Here is a 17,624-nt window from a genome sequence, read left to right on the forward strand (position 1 = left end):
AACACACTGTAAATGACAGAACAACTAAGAGAAGATCCTAAGCCCAAAAAACAAAAATTTCTATTCAAGTAAATTTCCAGAAACATGCAATAAATTTCTCCAACGATGGTATTCTCTATATGGTATCCACCTCAGGGATTCCACTTTGCTACTCCAATCACCATTGTTTCCCAAAGTTAGGCCATGAGCACCAATTGGGAAAAATTGTGGGAACAGTTTGATAATGCTCACCCGACCCCATTTAGCAGCAGAGAGACTAGCTCAGAGCAAGTGCCAATGGTGAATTGTAATTTTCCAGCAGAACAATTCTGCCAACTATTTATTGAGGTGGGATTTCAGCAACAAGACACATCTCAGAGAAAGCAAACTTAACTGATTTAAATTCAGGCTGCTGAGGTGAAAGGGCAAACGTATAATCTGTATCCCATTCCCAGAAAAATAAAATCTTTATGAGCACGTTTCATTCATTATAATTTAATTAGAAATATTTTAATTACATTTTCTTTAAAATTCTAGTGTTTTGAAGTGCCTGTTATTAATTGAAGTACAATAACATGCTGAGTTCAGAATGATCTCTATTATCTGTTGCCTTGGTGTTATTAATGGCTGGAATAAACCCACTACTTCTAGCAAGGATTCCAGGGTCATTCTGTCGTAGTACTTGCAATGGGAAAATCAAATAAGTAGTCAGATAATCGCTCCGTGTCTCAGTGTGTCTGACTAGGAGAAAAGAATGAGCTTGTCTTTTCCACCTGAACACTATGTCAGTGGACATTCACCTTGTTCTCAATCTTCTGTCTCTCTGAAGACTTCACTGAGGTTTAGTTATAAAACCCTACAGGGGAAAAACATAAGAGAAAACGATCAGCGCTATGTGAAATGCAGACGATAGCCAACAAACACCATCCACAACAAATGACACTGTTTATATTTGAATTATGAAATGTTGACTTTTAAAATCCTAAGCTGTATGTGGTCACTTGTTACAAACGGTAACAAATGCAGCTGCACATTACCTGGGTGACATTTTCAATTTAGCCAAAAGTTCATTTATAGCTAAGCTTCTTCTATATTTAAAATACGTTAAAGAGGAAGGTAACAATAAACAAATGTACAAACATAGAACAAAACTAACTGAGGTTTTCAATGAAAATTAGAGATTGTTTTTGCTCCAGTTGTAGGAGGGCCACTGTTGGAACAGCAGAGCCAGCTGACCCACAGCAATGTGGCACAGGGGCAAAGACATCACCGTGCACGGATATGATGTCATCATGGGCCTATAGACCACAAGCCCATAACTAAAAAATGCACTAAAACTGCCTGTGTTTGTGAGTATAATGGATTAATTTCAAGTGACAAACGTTGATGAGAACAGCGAACTGAATCACAGTGTTTTCCTGGCTAGTCATTGTCTTTTAGACTCCTGTATTTTGCAAAATTACTTTAAATGATTCTTCCGTTCTAACCCTGGTAACTGGACATAAAGGCATCAGGTACCGAACAATGGGCAGACTGGCTAAAAACTAAACTGTCCATTATAAAACTGGACGAATGGCCACTCTACCCTAGTTTGTTCTCTCTTTTCTCTTACTGAAGTCACAGGCTCATGATTGAAGTGGTCCACAAGCTGCTGACAGCTCTCTGCTTATTCTTCCCATGGCAGCCAGGAAGAGAATGTCAGCAGGCTATTCCATCACAGAGTCATCACAGCTGAGCCCAACCCTGCCCTCGACAAACACTCACACATGTACTTTCCAAGTGGAAATACTGAATGTTGATTCTGGGCTTGTTGATTTTCTCCTCTACTTAGCACAAGACAATGAAACCATGTCATAGGAGGAAAAATTTCTATGGAAATTCTCTTGCCCTCCCATTGTAACATTGGCAGAAGAATGGCAGAAATCTTTGAAACTCGGTTCATGTCCCAAATGTCACTGATGGAGATCTGCCTGGTCTGGAAGTTGCATTTACCTGCTAGGCTTTTTGTGGGGAATCCATACCTGACTTCCATATATATATGACTAGTAAATTTCCCACATTGTTGCTCATGGTCAGTTAATAAATATTTTTTTATATACAAGATAGCAACAGAGTAGGGAAAGAGACTTCAGAAATAAAAACAAGAAATGCTGGAACCACTCAGCAGGTCTGGCAGCATCTGTGGAAAGAGAAGCAGAGTTAACGTTTCAGGTCAGTGACCCTTCTTCGGAACTGACAAATATTAGAAATGTCAAAGGTTATAAGCAAGTGAGGTGGGGGTGGGGCAAGAGATAACAAAGGAGAAGGTGCAGATTGGACAAGGCCACATAGCTGACCAAAAGGTCATGGAGCAAAGGCAAACAATATGTTAATGGTGTGTTGAAAGACAAAGCATTAGTACAGAATAGGTGTTAACGGACTGAATATTGAACAGCAGCAAGTGCAAACATGAAAAAAAACAGTGGGTAAGCAAACTGAACAAACTAAGATGAAATGAAATAAATGCAAAAAAAAAGGTTGTAAAAAATGTAGAAAAGAAAAAGAGAAAAAACAACTAAAAATGAAAGTAAAATGGTGGGCTGTGATGCTCTGAAATTATTGAACTCAATGTTCAGTCTGGCAGGCTGTAGCGTGCCTAATCGGTAGATGAGATGCTGTTCCTCGAGCGAGCGTTGATGTTCACTGGAACACTGCAGCAATCCCAGGACAGAGATATGAGCATGAGAGCAGGGGTAAGTATTGAAATGGCAAGCAACCGGAAGCTCAGGGTCCTGCTTGCGGACCAAGCGGAGGTGTTCCGCAAAACGGTCACCCAGTCTGCGCTTGGTCTCCCTAATGTAGAGGAGACCACATTGTGAGCAGCGAATACAGTATACTACATTGAAAGAAGTACAAGTAAATCGCTGCTTCACCTGAAAGGAGTGTTTGGGGCCTGGGATAGTGAGGAGAGAGGAGGTAAAGAGACCTCAGAAACTCACTCCACAAAGTCATCTAGTGATCAGAGACTGCAACTAGATTAGAACAGATTGACAGTAAAATTGATTGTTAACACACCAATTTACAATGATAATTGATGACAAGAAAGTGTGACTAGAAATTGCAAGAAGTAAGGTTTATGGAGGACAAAAGATGTTTAATAATATACTAGTAGACCTTCCTAAAACACTGTTCACAATGTGTCAGGAGATACACTGCTTAGAGCTAATGGGCTATTTATACCATATAGCGGATATGATCAGGGTCAATGGCTGAATAAATCAAATTCCAGTTTTATTAGATGGTATTCTGGAATTTTTATTGCTGCTTTGGGAATTGAATCTCTCAATTGTTCTGTGACTTTCTGAGGAATGCCTGTAAACATTGGATTAGAGATTTCCTGATTGGTTTCAAGACATTTCTCCCTCTCTCTTTCAATCTCACTTTCTCTTGTCTCGCACGATCTCTCTTTTGTCAAAGGCCCGCAGTTTTAATGTGGAGCCAGGAGATTTGCTCCTGCTGCTCCTGACTCCACGATGAGGTAAGTTCATAAAGTATTAACTTATCTTTTTGGTTGGCAGCCTCCAGCAGTTCCTTTAAGAACCACTGGTTTGGCTGACGAGCGCCTGAATAAAACAAATAGCAACATGCATGGCACACACTGGCATCAGCCGCAGGCCAATTTGGCAAAGGAACTGAAATCGGAGTTAAGCCCTTGATTTGCATTTGCGGTGGACCTAGCCGCAATTTCAGACGTGCACCCTGGAATCCTACTGAGCATTCTGAACCCAAATGATAGGCAGCAACAACATTGTGCATTTACAGAGTGGCTTAAAAGTAGTAAAATGCCCCAGGATGCTTCACTGCTGTGTTCTCAGACAAAATAGACACAGAGGGCTGAATTTTATATCGTGCCGGTCCGCACGGCGCACTGTGAAACCAGCGGCCTTCCAACATGGAAGTGCTGCCACTGAGCCCCCGCAATATTACACGCGGGGTCTCATTTAAATGGAGGGGTCAGAGTGGCCGCTCTTGATGATGTAGATGGGACGACCGCCGCGTCCCCGACAATGACATCAGGCGTCACTGTGCAGGCACCAGCGTCATTATTAAAGGGCTTCGATACCCTCAGATGAAATTTTAATATTTTGAGGTGAATTCATTTACACCTCATTTGAAAATTTTATTGAAACCTGGAGGCCCTTTCAACCCCACCCAGTGTCTATTTTAGGGCCACCGACTCTGAATTAACTTTATTGACATCGCAAAGTTTCCCCCCCAACCTCGTCACATTTGCCCTTCAACCCCTTCCCACTATCCCCACAGCCAATAAAAAATGTTTTCCCTGCTCCCCCCACCTGATAATTTTAGTCCTCCCCCCTCCTCAACAGTTTCTCACCTTGGAACTCTGTACAGAGTTCCGAAGGCACGCGAGTTGCGATCGGCAGCCGTAAAATCAGCGTGGGATGGCTGGTGGCAGTAGGTAAGGTCATTTGCATGTTAAATTTTGTGATTTCCATATTTTAATGAAGGCTCCGCCGCCAAGCAGCATGGTTGGGGGTGGGGGGGGGGGGGTGCGCTGCACCAAGGCCTCGCCGCTGCCACTAATATCCGGCGGGGTCTTCTCAGTGTTGTGGGTCGTGGTGGGCCACTCCCGCTGGCATTTTACAGGCTTCCCTGTCACGACCCACAGGCCTTGCTAAAATTCAGCCCTGAACTAAAGAATGAAACATCAGGACAGGTTGGTCAAAGCTTAGTCAAAGAGGTAGATTTTAAGGAGCATCTTAAAGGAGGAGTGAGAGGTGGAGAGGCAGAAAGGTTTAGGATGCTTAGGGTGTAGACAGCTGAAAGCACAACTGCCAGTGGTGGGCTAAAGGAAATTGGGCAGCACATCTCTGTGTGTGTATACCAACTGTCACATTGGGCCCATTTTACACCTGCAAAAGGAGCACAACACAATCCACTTTCTAGGTCATACTCTAGGTGGCATCTTAATGCAGTTCTAAGAGACAGTTGCACTATTGGAGGTGCCATCTTTCAGATGAGGCAATAACTCAAGGTCCCAGCTGCTCTTTCAAGAAGGTGAAAAAGATTCAATGTCACAATTTAAAGAAAATTCTCCCAGATTTCTGGCTGAGACTTACCCCTCATTTTTTTTAAATTCATTCATGGGATGTGGGTGTCGTTGGCCAAGCCAGCATTTATTGCCCATCCCTAATTGCCTTTGAGAAGGTGGTGGTGAGCTGCCTTCATGAACCGCTGCAGTCCATTTGGGGTAGGTACACCCACAGTGCTGTAAGGAAGGGAATTCCAGGATTTTGACCCAGCAACAGTGAAGGAAAGGCGATATAGTTCCAAGTCAGGATGGTGTATGACTTGGAGGGGAACTTGCAGGTGGTGGTGTTCCCATGTATTTGCTGCCCTTGTCCTTCTAGTTGGTCGAGGTCGCGGGTTTGGAAGGTGGCACTGGGATGGATTATATGGTCATTTATGTCATTGCTGCCTGTGGGATTTTGCTGTGCTCAAATTGGCACCACATTTCCCAGCATTATAACAATGATTACATTTTAAAAGTACTTCACTGGTTGTGAAACACTTTGGATCATCCCAAGGTATGAGGGCTCTATATAAATGCTTTCCTTTCTCTCCTTTCTTTTGTTCGTCTTTCTTTCTCTCTGTCTCATAGCAATAAGGAAATGTTTAATATTAGAATTGTTAACAATCAATAAAGCAGGTCATACTTTGAGTTTTCAAAATTCAACTCTTGTTTTTTTGAGAAATACATTTAATGAAGAAACACTCCAGTGTGGATCTTTGTTCCTGGGGCTCTATACTTGACAGCTGTTAGCAATTAGCATCTTTCCATTTTCTAACCATCAACCTAACACAGGTGATAATTAGACTGCTTGCACTATTGGTATAAGTGATAATCGGATGTGATAATTAGAGGGTGTTGGTTTTTAAATGCAACATTTTTGTTAAAAAATGAAAATGACCATGAGGAAGGACACCATAGCCACTCAATGAAATCAGGTGTTGAGCAGCTGAACCAATGGTCTTTGTGGGGATGACTGCAGAACATTCAGAAAGAGAGGGAAAAAAACTGTAGCACTGGCTTTTGTGGCAAATGGACTGCCTCTCCTGTCCTGGTAAAAATCGTCTGGCCATTGCCAGTCCCTCTCTGACCCTCTTTGAAGTGCTTTCTCCCAGCTTGTCTCTGGAGAGGAGTGGCTGGATTTCCCATAACCCTACTAATTGGCAAACTACCTGTCAGTGCCCATTTTGCTGCTCCATTTAAATTCGGCATAACCATGAAACTGAGTCAGGGCTTTCATTGGTCCCCTCAGGTGAACCTTGCAATTGCTCTGCCCAATGTGTACTCCCAATAAAAATTGATCTAGCATCTCACTGAGCTTAATGCACTCTCTAAAATTCATAATACACTAAACAAATGCTACAACAGGTGTGTTTTTCTCACATCTAGCCTGCTTGAAACACTCTGTAAATTTTACTTGAATAATGATTTTGAAATTTATCCTCTCGATTGCTTTCAAATAATTCTCAAAAACTTCTGAAGGGAAACTGATAGAAGCTGAAGAAAAATATTCCATCAGTACAGCTGACTGAATGGTATTGATGCATCCTGGAGAGTAGGTAGAGCACACATGCTCAGATTGCACAATCCAAACTGATCTCATAGGATCATTGCTCTGGGCAAAATTATCAAGTCCAAGCCCAGGCTTTTGAGAGAGGCTGGGGCCTTTATGTAAGATTTTTAATGAGGGCATTAAGACACAAAAGATACTTCAATGGATACAGTTAATCATGTTTTGTGAAATATCTAGTTTTTAAAATTTAAACCCTATTTTGGACATTATAAATCTTAGTTACTGAGGAAAAAAACTATAAAATTAATTTTTTTTTCAGAAAGCATTTTGATTGATTTGTGGGAACCTGGTAACCAGTCTGAATAATCACAGTGATACGTTTACATAGGCAAAACCCATTAAAAATGTGGACATGGGAATTTGTAATGGGAAAAATTTGACACAAAAGCTGGAATTTTATGTAGAAAATAGGGGTCCCACAGCCTGGACTCAAAGTGGGGGGTGGGGGGCGACCCCACCTCGGGCAGCAGGACCTGAGGCCCATTTTGTTGGCGGCAGCCAATTAAGTGAGGGGAGACGGCGTAGTGGTAATGTCACTGAAATAGTAATCCAGAGGCCCAGGCTAATGCCCTGGGGACACGGGTTCAATTAAATAATAAAAAATGGGAATTGAAAGTTAGACTCCGTAATGGTGCCATGAAACTATCATCGATTGTTGCAAAAACCCATCTGGTTCACTAATGTCCTTCAGGGAAGGAAATCTGCCGTCCTTACCTGGTCTGGTCTACATGTGCCTCCAGACCCACAGCAATGTGGTTGACTCTTAACTGCCCTCTGAAATGGCCGAGCAAGACACTGAGTTATCAAGGGCAATTAGGGAGGGTCAACAAACACTGGACTTGTTAGCAATGTCTACAGCCCATGAAAGAATTTTAAAAATGTGTTTGTGTTTGTATGTATCCTGAAGTCGGGTCTTAATACATTATAGCAAAATATAGAGAGGAAGACAACAAAAACACTAAAAAGCTAATTACATTTTGGCGGATTTGTTTGGGCCTGGATTTCAAGAAAGCAGACTGCTAATGGTAAATTAACGAGGATGTGCATATCAAGGCCGAATAGTGGTGCTGGTGTGTGAAGGATGGCAGAGATTTGAGGACATGACGGCAGTGGTAGTCAGGATAGTAGAAGGTGCAGAGTGTGGCATTAGGAGCAGAAGGAAATGGAGTGAAGCGTACAGCAGTGAATGGAGGAGAGAGCTGCTAATCAGGGAAGGGAGCATTATGTGTATTGTGGCCCCGTGTAATGCAAAGTTATGCAGAGAGTGATGTGGGATCATAGTTAAGAGTCTTACCTTAGAAACCTTGGTCAAGTCATTAAACTTTATCCCACATTGCAGCCATGTGCTGGGGGCAATGCTCCTGGTGCTGCTGCACTCTGCCATTTGGTGCCCACTGTAGCCAAGCAGCTTGGTGGGATATCTTTCTGCCACCTGGAGGGAAGGGGTCCTCCAGCTGATCTCCTCCACTAAGACCGCCATTATTCAAAAGGCAGGGGGGCCCTTGAAGCTTCTCCTGGGCCTGTTGTGTTCAGAAATTGCCTGCAGCCAAAGAGCGCCACCCCTTAAGAGGTACAGGCTAAAGCCTGGCTCGCGTATAAAATTAAAACCTGACCCAGGCCTGACCCGACAACAGCCAACCTGAACCCGACCCGGGGCTGAGCCCTTTCATTTTTTAAAATGCCCGATCCGACCTGAGCCCGACATATGTAGTCGGGTTTGATCAGGTAACCAGGCTTTACTGCAGAGTGCGGAGTCAGGACTGCACATTTCCCATCTTGACATCCTGAATGTTCATTTGAAGATTACTTCCCGAAGCAAAGCAGCACTGTCCATGTCCAGCCCGACCCGATCCGAGCCTGAATGCCGGACCCGACCTGATCCGAACCCAACACATGTCGTCGGGTCTGGTGGGGTTTGGGTCAGGTAGCCACGCTTTAGTACAGGCTGCCTTTAAATAGGGTCAGGGATGCCCAGTATTCAAACCCCAATTCGACAATTTACCAATCAGCAGCACAGCTAGCGTTGGCAGCACGGTTATTTGACAATAGTGAAGCCCCTGACTAATTTTACGTTCTAGGCCTATCCACATGATCAGATGCACACTGACTGCAGAGTGTCAATTCTGATGCTCAGAAACAGGCCCAAACAAATTTCCACCTCTATATGTCCATTGCAGTGACTGTCCTTAGTCATATTCTGTCAGGGTTTTATACAGATACTTGGGTTGTTTTCTGCAAACGCCTTCAGGCAGATGTTTGAGTGAACATGAGAAGATAGAGCTGCATTTCATGTGATGGGGCCCCGTTCCTGCCATCAATGTTGAATGCTCACTTTGTCTGGCAGGGATAAAGTTCACATCAGGGAGAGTAAGGCGGTTGTGTGAACATTGGATCCGAGGCGGAATCTAGCTTGAACAAAATTTGTGAGAATAAAGGATGAAGTGATTATTTTAATTTTATGGATGTGACATTTTTATTGTGAGCTTCCATAGTTATCAACTTTAGTCTATTGTTAACAGTGAGATTCTATGAAAGGAAGACTGAAAGAGGTTGCAAATCCACTCAAATGGATAAAGTTGTTCACTTTATTTGGAGACAGACAGAAATATATTTTCTCCTAATTTTCTTTCCTTTTCTTCAATGGCACTAACTCAGAGAATTAGAATGTTATGGGTGATAACTGAGTTCCATTACCCTGCCCAAATATCCAGTGAATCTGTTTAATCACTCGTGTTACATTTGAGTCTGATCCTGTCTTCAGCTGACATGCAGCATTCCCAGCCTAGGCCATTGAATAGCAATTAGGAACAGCGAGCTATCTGATTTTTCTCCTCCTTAAGTCACAGGCACTGAGGCTCATAGTAGCTCCTGTCCTTGACCCAGCTGAGAGCAGTTAACTCGGTACATCCCCAAAGACTGTATCAGAAATCTTCCTGTTATGTCGGGCCAGTACCGAGGAATATACATATGTATGTTTTTTAAACAAAATTGATGTGTCTCAATGCAAATGAATGTGATGTGACTGGAGTGTGAATGGAAGCTTTCGTTGCCTGGTCTTGTAGTAGGTGAAGGGTTAGCACATGATGAAATAACTAAAGAATGTAACAGTGTCAATAAAAGACTTCAGTATTGCTGTTACCTCTTCAACATGATATGTCTGCTCTTCAGGAATGACTTCATCTTCAACAATTTCAGCCACTCTCTAGAAAATATCAATGTGATTTTCTGAACACAGGCCTGACGGTCGGCTTTATTCCTTTAACCTTTACATTTGTAGAATTCATCTCTTCACACAATTAAATAAAATCTCAAATTCAGGAATAATTTGAAGTCAGACATAATTTTCTTCAATTACATATGTTTTAAACATGAATTTCTCAACATATTTAATACGGTTAGCCTTCAGGCACAGAAACATCTTAGAAGAAATTGCGAGTATTTAGTTTTTATTATACTTTTGTTCTAAATTGTTTTCAGTCATATTAATTTAGACTCAGTTACAAAATTAAATTGAAAAGCTAATATACAGGATGCCTGAAAGCAGCACAGAGGGAACGTGAATCAGATTGCGGGTGAAGACACAGACCCTGATTGAGGTATACAAGGGAGAAATCTATTGTTCAGGTTAGCATGTCTGTCTGTCTCTCTATTTCATATCGGAATATGTTCCCTTCCACAAGGGTATAGCGCAAACTTGCAATAATGCTCTTTACATCACACTTTTTTAATGACTATTTCTTGAATATATGGCTTATCATCACATACCAGCAAGCTTATAAACTCAGACTGGGCTACCTGCTGGTAGATTTCCAGCAATTCCAGTTTTAGCAAACTAATTCATATCCCAATTTTGACTATCCTTTGAACTTGACTCCTTTCACTGATACATGAGAATTTTTCAAGGATTCAGAAGCACCAGGGCTCTCTATGCTGGTAGAAAACTCAATTTCAGGAAACAGCCCAACAATCAAAAATCCATGAGGCTAAATTTTCACAGCCCTTTAGAGATGGGCTAGTAGTGGGGAGGGCTGGCAATATGGGGGGGGATGTCATCGGGAGGGGAGTCCAAACTCTTCCCACCACCCTGGCATATTGCCAGCTGCAGGAACCTTAGCGGCGGGGCTGCCTAGCAGGTGGCCAATTGAGCCACTTAAGGGCACTTGGGAGGGCCCACCGCTGCCTGGGGAGACTGCCAGGTAAACCACAGAGAGCACTCAGTGGGTTCCAGGGGGAGCGTTAAACTCCAGAAAGTTTGTGTTGGAAGGATAATGCTGGAGCCTATCTTTACTCAGTTTCACAGAGTAAAAGGATTACAAACATGTAGCTCCACACTCAAAACTCTTACCCAGTCTCAGCAAGTGTCTGCTTATGTGCTCAAGTAAGACACCAATTAACACCCTCCACCTGCATATACTTAAACATTTGATACACAATTAACAGATTAACAGGGAGAACCTCCTTGATGGGCACTCCATGGCCAACATAGGGCCCCCACACCTAACTTGCTGCCAGTACACCACGACCCCCACCGATCATTGGGGCCTGCCTTCCTGGCCCTGGCTTCCCCCTAACAAATTCACCAGCCTCATCCTCAAGCTTCAGCCTCAGCTGTGGCTACTGCTAGCAGTTTTGCTGCTAAGGCTGCTGAGCTGCCAGCCCTCTGATTGGGTCAGCAGCTCTGTGTGGGGTGCGGGGGTGGGGGTGGCGGTGCAGGCCACTGTCTCCAATTGGATGGCGGCCACAGCAGCAGCCTGTTAATTGGCCACCACCAGCAAAATGCCGCTCCTGGGTCCCGCAGCCCAGCACTGGCAAGACGTGACCCCCAACGGCAAAATTCAGCCTCAGTATTAGTAGGGAAATGGTGTTAGGGAAATTGATGGGATTGAAGGCCAATAAATCCCCAGGGCCTGATAATCTACATCCCAGAGTACTTAAGGAAGTGGCCCTAGAAATAGTGGATGCATTGCTGGTCATTTTTCAAAATTCTATAGACTCTGGAACAGTTCCAATGGATTGGAGGGTAGCTAATGTAACCCCACTATTTAAAAAAGGAGGTAGAGAGAAAATGGAATTATAGACCGGTTAGCCTGATATCAGTAGTGGGGAAAATGCTAGAGTCCATTATAAAAGATGTAATAGCAGAGCACTTGGAAAACAATGACAGGATCGGACAAAATCAACATGGATTTACGAAAGGGAAATCATGCTTGACAAATCTACTGGAATTTGTTCGAGGATGTAACAAGTAGAATAGATAAGGGAGAACCAGTGGATGTGTTGCATTTGGACTTTCAGAAGGCTTTCAATAAGGTCCCACATAAGAGATAAGTGTGCAAAATTAAAGCACATGGGATTGGGGGTAAGGTACTGACCTGAATAGAGAACTGGTTGGCAGACAGGAAACAAAGAGTAGGAATAAATGGGTCTTTTTCCGAGTGGCAGGCAGTGACTAGTGGGGTACCGCAGAGATCAGGGCCAGGACCCCTGCTATTCACAATATATATTAATGATATAGATGAGGGAACTAATGTAATATATCTAGGTTTGCAGACAACACAAAGCTGGGTGGGAGTGTGAGCTGTGAGGAGGATGCAGAGACGCTCCAGGGTGATTTAGACAGGTTGAGTGAGTGGGCAAATACATGGCAGATGCAGTATAATGTGGATAAATGTGAGGTTATCCACTTTGGTGGCAAAAACAGAAAGGCAGATTATTATCTGAATGGTGATAGATTGGGAAAGGGAGAGGTGCAGCGAGACCTGGGTGTCCTTGTGCACCAGTCGCTGAAAGTAAGCATACAGGTGCAGCAGGCAGTTAAGAAGGCAAATGGTATGTTGGCCTTCATAGCGAGAGGATTCGAGTACAGGAGCAAGGATGTCTTGCTGCAATTATACAAAGCCTTGGTGAGGCCACATCTGGAGTATTGTGTGCAGTTTTGGTCTCCTTATCTGAGGAAGGATGTTCTTGCTATGGAGGGAGTGCAGTGAAGGTTCACCAGACTGATTCCTGGGATGGCAGGACTGACAAATGAAGAGAGATTGGGTCGATTACGCTTGTATTCACTAGAGTTTAGAAGAATGAGAGGGGTTCTCATAGAAACCTACAAAATTCTAACAGGACTGGACAGACTAGATGCAGGAAGGGTGTTCCCGATGACGGGGGAGTCCAGGACTAGGGGTCACAGTCTAGAGAGTGGTGAACCTGCAGAATTCTCTATCACAGAAAGCAGTTGAGGCCAAATCATTAAGTATATTCAAGAAAGAGTTAAGGAAAATCCCAAGGCGTTCTACACTTATGTGAGGAACAAGAGGATGGCCAGAGTGAGGGTAGGGCCGATCAGGGATAGTGGAGGGAACTTGTGACTGGAGTCGGAGGAGGTAGGGGAGGTCCTTAATGAATACTTTGCTTCAGTATTCACTAGTGAGAGGGGCCTGGTCGTTTGTGAGGACAGCGTGGAACAGGCTGATATGCTCGAACAGGTTGAGGTGAAGAGGGAGGATGTGCTGGAAATTTTGAAAGACATGAGGACAGATAAGTCCCCGGGGCCAGACGGGATATACCCAAGGATATTACGGGAAGCGAGGGAAGAGATTACTGCGCCTTTGGCGATGATCTTTGCGTCCTCACTGTCCACTGGAGTAGTACCAGATGATTGGAGGGTGGCGAATGTTATTCCCTTGTTCAATAAAGGTAATAGGGATAACTCTGGGAATTATAGACCAGTCAGTCTTACGTCGGTAGTGGGTAAATTATTGGAGAGGATTCTGAGAGACAGGATTTATGATTATTTGGAAAAGCATAGTTTGATTAGAGACAGTCAGCATGGCTTTGTGAGGGGCAGGTCATGCCTCACAAGCCTTATTGAATTCTTTGAAGATGTGACAAAACACATTGATGAAGGAAGAGCAGTGGATGTGGTGTATATGGATTTTAGCAAGGTGTTTGATAAGGTTCCCCATGGTAGGCTCATTCAGAAAGTAAGGAGGCATGGGATACAGAGAAAGTTGGCTGTCTGGATACAAAATTGGCTGGCCCATAGAAGACAGAGGGTGGTAGTAGATGGAAAGTATTCAGCCTGGAGCTCGGTGACCAGTGGTGTTCCGCAGGGATCTGTTCTGGGACCTCTGCTCTTTGTGATTTTTATAAATGACTTGGATGAGGAAGTGGAAGGCTGGGTTAGCAAGTTTGCCGATGACACGAAGGTTGCTGGAGTTGTGGATAGTGTGGAGGGCTGTTGTAGGTTGCAACGGGGCATTGACAGGATGCAGAGCTGGGCTGAGAAGTGGCAGATGGAGTTCAACCTGGAAAAGTGTGAAGTGATTCATTTTGGAAGGTCGAATTTGAATGCAGAATACAGGTTTAAAGACAGGATTCTTGGTAGTGTGGAAGAACAGAGGGATCTTGGGGTCCATGTCCATAGATCCCTCAAAGTTGCCACCCAAGTTGATAGGGTTGTTAAGAAGGCGTATGGTGTGTTGGCTTTCATTAACAGGGGGATTGAGTTTAAGAGCCGCGAGGTTATGCTGCAGCTCTATAAAGCCCTGGTTAGACCACACTTGGAATATTGTGTTCAGTTCTGGTCGCCTCATTATAGGAAGGATGTGGAAGCTTTAGAGAGGGTGCAGAGGAGATTCACCAGGATGCTGCCTGGACTGGAGGGCATGTCTTATGAAGAAAGGTTGAGGGTGCTAGGGCTTTTCTTATTGGAACGAAGAAGGATGAGAAGTGACTTGATAGAGGGGTACAAGATGATGAGAGACATAGATAGAGTGGATAGCCAGAGACTTTTTCCCAGGGCGGAAAGGGCTATCACCAGGGGGCATAATTTTAAGGTGATTGGAGGAAGGTTTCGGGGAGATGTCAGAGGTAGGTTCTTTACACAGAGAGTGGTGGGTGCGTGGAATGCGCTGCCAGCGGTGGTAGTAGAAGCAGATACATTAGGAACATTTAAGCGACTCTTGGATAGGTACATGGATGATAGTAGAATGAAGGGTATGTAGGTAGTTTGATCTTAGAGTAGGTTAAAGGGTCGGCATAACATCGTGGGCCGAAGGGCCTGTACTGTGCTGTACTGTTCTATGTTCTATGTTCTATATAGTTCTTAGGGCTAATGGGATCAAGGGATACGGGGAGAAAGCAGGAACAGGTTACTGAGTTTGGATGATCAGCTGTGATCGTATTGAATGGCAGAGCAGGCGCGAAGGGCCGAATGGCCTACTCCTGCTCCTATTTTTCTATGTTTCTATGTCTCACATTCATTCCATTTAACACCCATGGTGGTTTCAGGAAAATCTGTCTCTCAGGTTACCACCCCACTGCCCCTCCCCCACCCCCCCGAGATAAATGAGGAATTGTGCCAACAGTGAGATAACTATTGAAAATCCAACCTTGAAAAATACAGTACCTAAAATCATTTCCCACCTTATCGATCGGCAGTTCCACCTTGGTGTTTTCATCATCAGGAATTTCTTGAGCTCCTTGCAGCTCAGCTCGTTTTTCATTCACTTTGAAAACACTTCTGTCCTCTGATGGATGTAAAGTATATTAAACTGACAGCAGCAGTCAATGAAACAAAAGATAAAAGTATTTCAAATAGAGTGCGCGTAACAAGCAACATTGTCCCAGCTAGTTCACTGTTAAAATCACCAGAGTGTAGCAAAACATTAGTAACTCCCACTAATACCTCTATCTCCTGGAATCATTCCAGGAGATGTTGAGCTGGCTTGTGCCAAACCATATTAACTATATCAACTGGAACATTTTCAATGTCCTCTAGGTAGTCTTAAATTTGACTCAACTGAGAATAAAATGATCAAAATGATGCTCTTGCATGTGGATGTATTTTTTCCCCTTCTAATAGTCACTGTGCTACAAATTTATTCATCATGTGAAGTATGTTAACATGATTTGACATGATAAAGACTATGTTAAGTGTATAGATTATTATTCTGTTCCTCTCTTGGCCATGCCTCCATCTCAGACAAAACATAGTCAGGAGGACAAAAGGATTTTCAAACAGGACTAAATGTCTGATTCAGATAAATAAAGAGCAGAAAAAATAATACCAGAGTTTCTAATGTTCCTTAATCAATGATTTGGTTAAACAATTATTTTTTATCCAAGACATCTTTAAGCAATTAATAAACGAAGAATAAATCATAATCAAACTATGAACAATTGCAACAAGAAACATATACTTGAGCACACTTTCATTTCTGTCAAAATATGTCATTAGATTGTAGCTAGGTATGATCAGACATTACTAGTTAACTACCTGGTTAAATATTTCAATATAGTTTGACGTATCTCCCTATTTCCACTGAATAGACATTGCATTCAGATACATCAGCACTGTGTGACGTGGTTCTGACCCATACGCACCAGATCTAGGCAATCCCAGCTTGGGTAATGGTGCAAGGGCTTTTGAGAATGGGAATATAAGATCAAGCATTGTTCTCCACTGCTGATTTCTTATGTTGCATTTCTACTGGACCTATCAGTGTGTGGCTGCCAGATCTGGGCTTTGCTACGATTGCCCGTGTGTTCAATAACCTATTGGCACAGAAGAAATAGGCATTTGATCATGGTAGCATAGAGCTGCTGCTGTCTGTATAACAGTACGAGTACGTGTGTGTGTGTTTGAGTGTGTGTGTGTGTTTGAGTGTGTGTGTGTGTGTGTTTGAGTGTGTGTGTGTAGCTGGAATGGAAATCAAATTGAAGAGAAAGCATTGTTTTCACAATTTAACGGCCTCTCCCTGGAATCTTTCAGCAGTATATTTTCATTTGTTTACTTTCTCCAACTTATCCTAGTAGCTTGACAAATGAATGATAGTATTGACTAGCCTCCATCTACTGCATATTTATGTAATGACATGAAATAATCTGAAAGACTATATGAATCCCAGCATGAGTTACTCATTATCTTATGGGTAAGTGGGAAAATTGGTGGCAAGACTGTCAAGAGGATGACTTTCAGTTCCTGTAAATATTGCTTGTGTCAGATGAATTTTTAACAAAGCTTCAATTTTAAAAATTAGAACTCTTACCTTTGGCAGCATCCCTGAGCTGTGACTTCTTTGTCAGATTCCGATTTGACTTCACTTTAACCGGCTTTGCAAAGAATATAGAATTTGCTTCCTGGTTGGTGTTCTTTCTTCCTTTCCTCCTGACAGTCTGTGGTGACAAGATGACTCCAACTGCTCCTGCATCCCCTGTGGACTGGATTCTCCGCTGATCTGACTGGAAATTGAAACAATTAGGATCCTCATTTACAAACTATTACACAGTATTTACAACACTCCTCCCACTTCACATTTATTTTGTTTGTTTGTGGAATGTGGGCGTCGCTGACCAGGCCAGCATTTATTGCCCATCCCTAATTACCCTTGAGAAGGTGGTGGTGAGCTGCCTTGTTGAATCGCTGCAGTCCCTGTGGTGTAGGTACACCCACAGTGCTGTTAGGAAGGGACATATCCTTCTATTATTTTCTCCCTCATGCACTTATCTAGCTTCCTCTTAATTGCACCTTCATTTCCGAAGATTTTACTATAGAGTGTGCTAAGTGCAGTTGACCATGTTGATCTCGCTAAGGAAGATCATGAAGCCTGGTCCTGTCCTTTTGAATATCCAAATAAGTGCTCTCTATAGCAGGAGTCACTAGATAGCTCCTAACTAGAGGCAAATGTGGCTGATTATTTTGCCCATTCTAGCTCAGGGATGTTGAGATTAATTGGGACACTGATCCTGCTGCCCCAGTTCAGCACAGGGAAAAAATCAAACCTGCAATTTTCCTGCTCAGTCTGCTGAGCTTCACATTGAAGAGTATATTAATCAACCAACCCGTCAGGAAAACCCACTCTTAACTTTTGGATATAGTAGAATAGGAGGGTGCAAGGGTAGCACAGGGTACATTTAATAAAATCACAAAGCCATTTTCTTATTATAATCCCTTATGTGTATGTTTTCTGAATAATTCTATTTTTGAAATGAGCTCACTGTTTC

The 17,624-nt window shown here is 43.1% G+C and overlaps 1 protein-coding gene across 1 annotated transcript in view; it reads right to left on the minus strand.

Moving 5' to 3' along the window:
- Positions 1-773: 773 nt before the first annotated feature.
- dcdc2b (doublecortin domain containing 2B) overlaps positions 774-17,624 on the minus strand; it is a 52,556-nt gene continuing 35,705 nt past the window's right edge. Inside the window, exons 8-11 of the mRNA XM_068011022.1 lie at positions 16,670-16,862; positions 15,045-15,148; positions 9,763-9,825; positions 774-835 (exon numbers count right to left, since the gene is read on the minus strand). Coding sequence (XP_067867123.1) covers positions 812-835; positions 9,763-9,825; positions 15,045-15,148; positions 16,670-16,862 — 384 coding nt within the window. The 3' untranslated portion in view covers positions 774-811. The remainder of the gene's footprint in view (positions 836-9,762; positions 9,826-15,044; positions 15,149-16,669; positions 16,863-17,624) is intronic.

Source organism: Heterodontus francisci, chromosome 31, assembly GCF_036365525.1.
Source record: "Heterodontus francisci isolate sHetFra1 chromosome 31, sHetFra1.hap1, whole genome shotgun sequence".
Lineage (NCBI taxonomy): Eukaryota > Metazoa > Chordata > Chondrichthyes > Heterodontiformes > Heterodontidae > Heterodontus > Heterodontus francisci.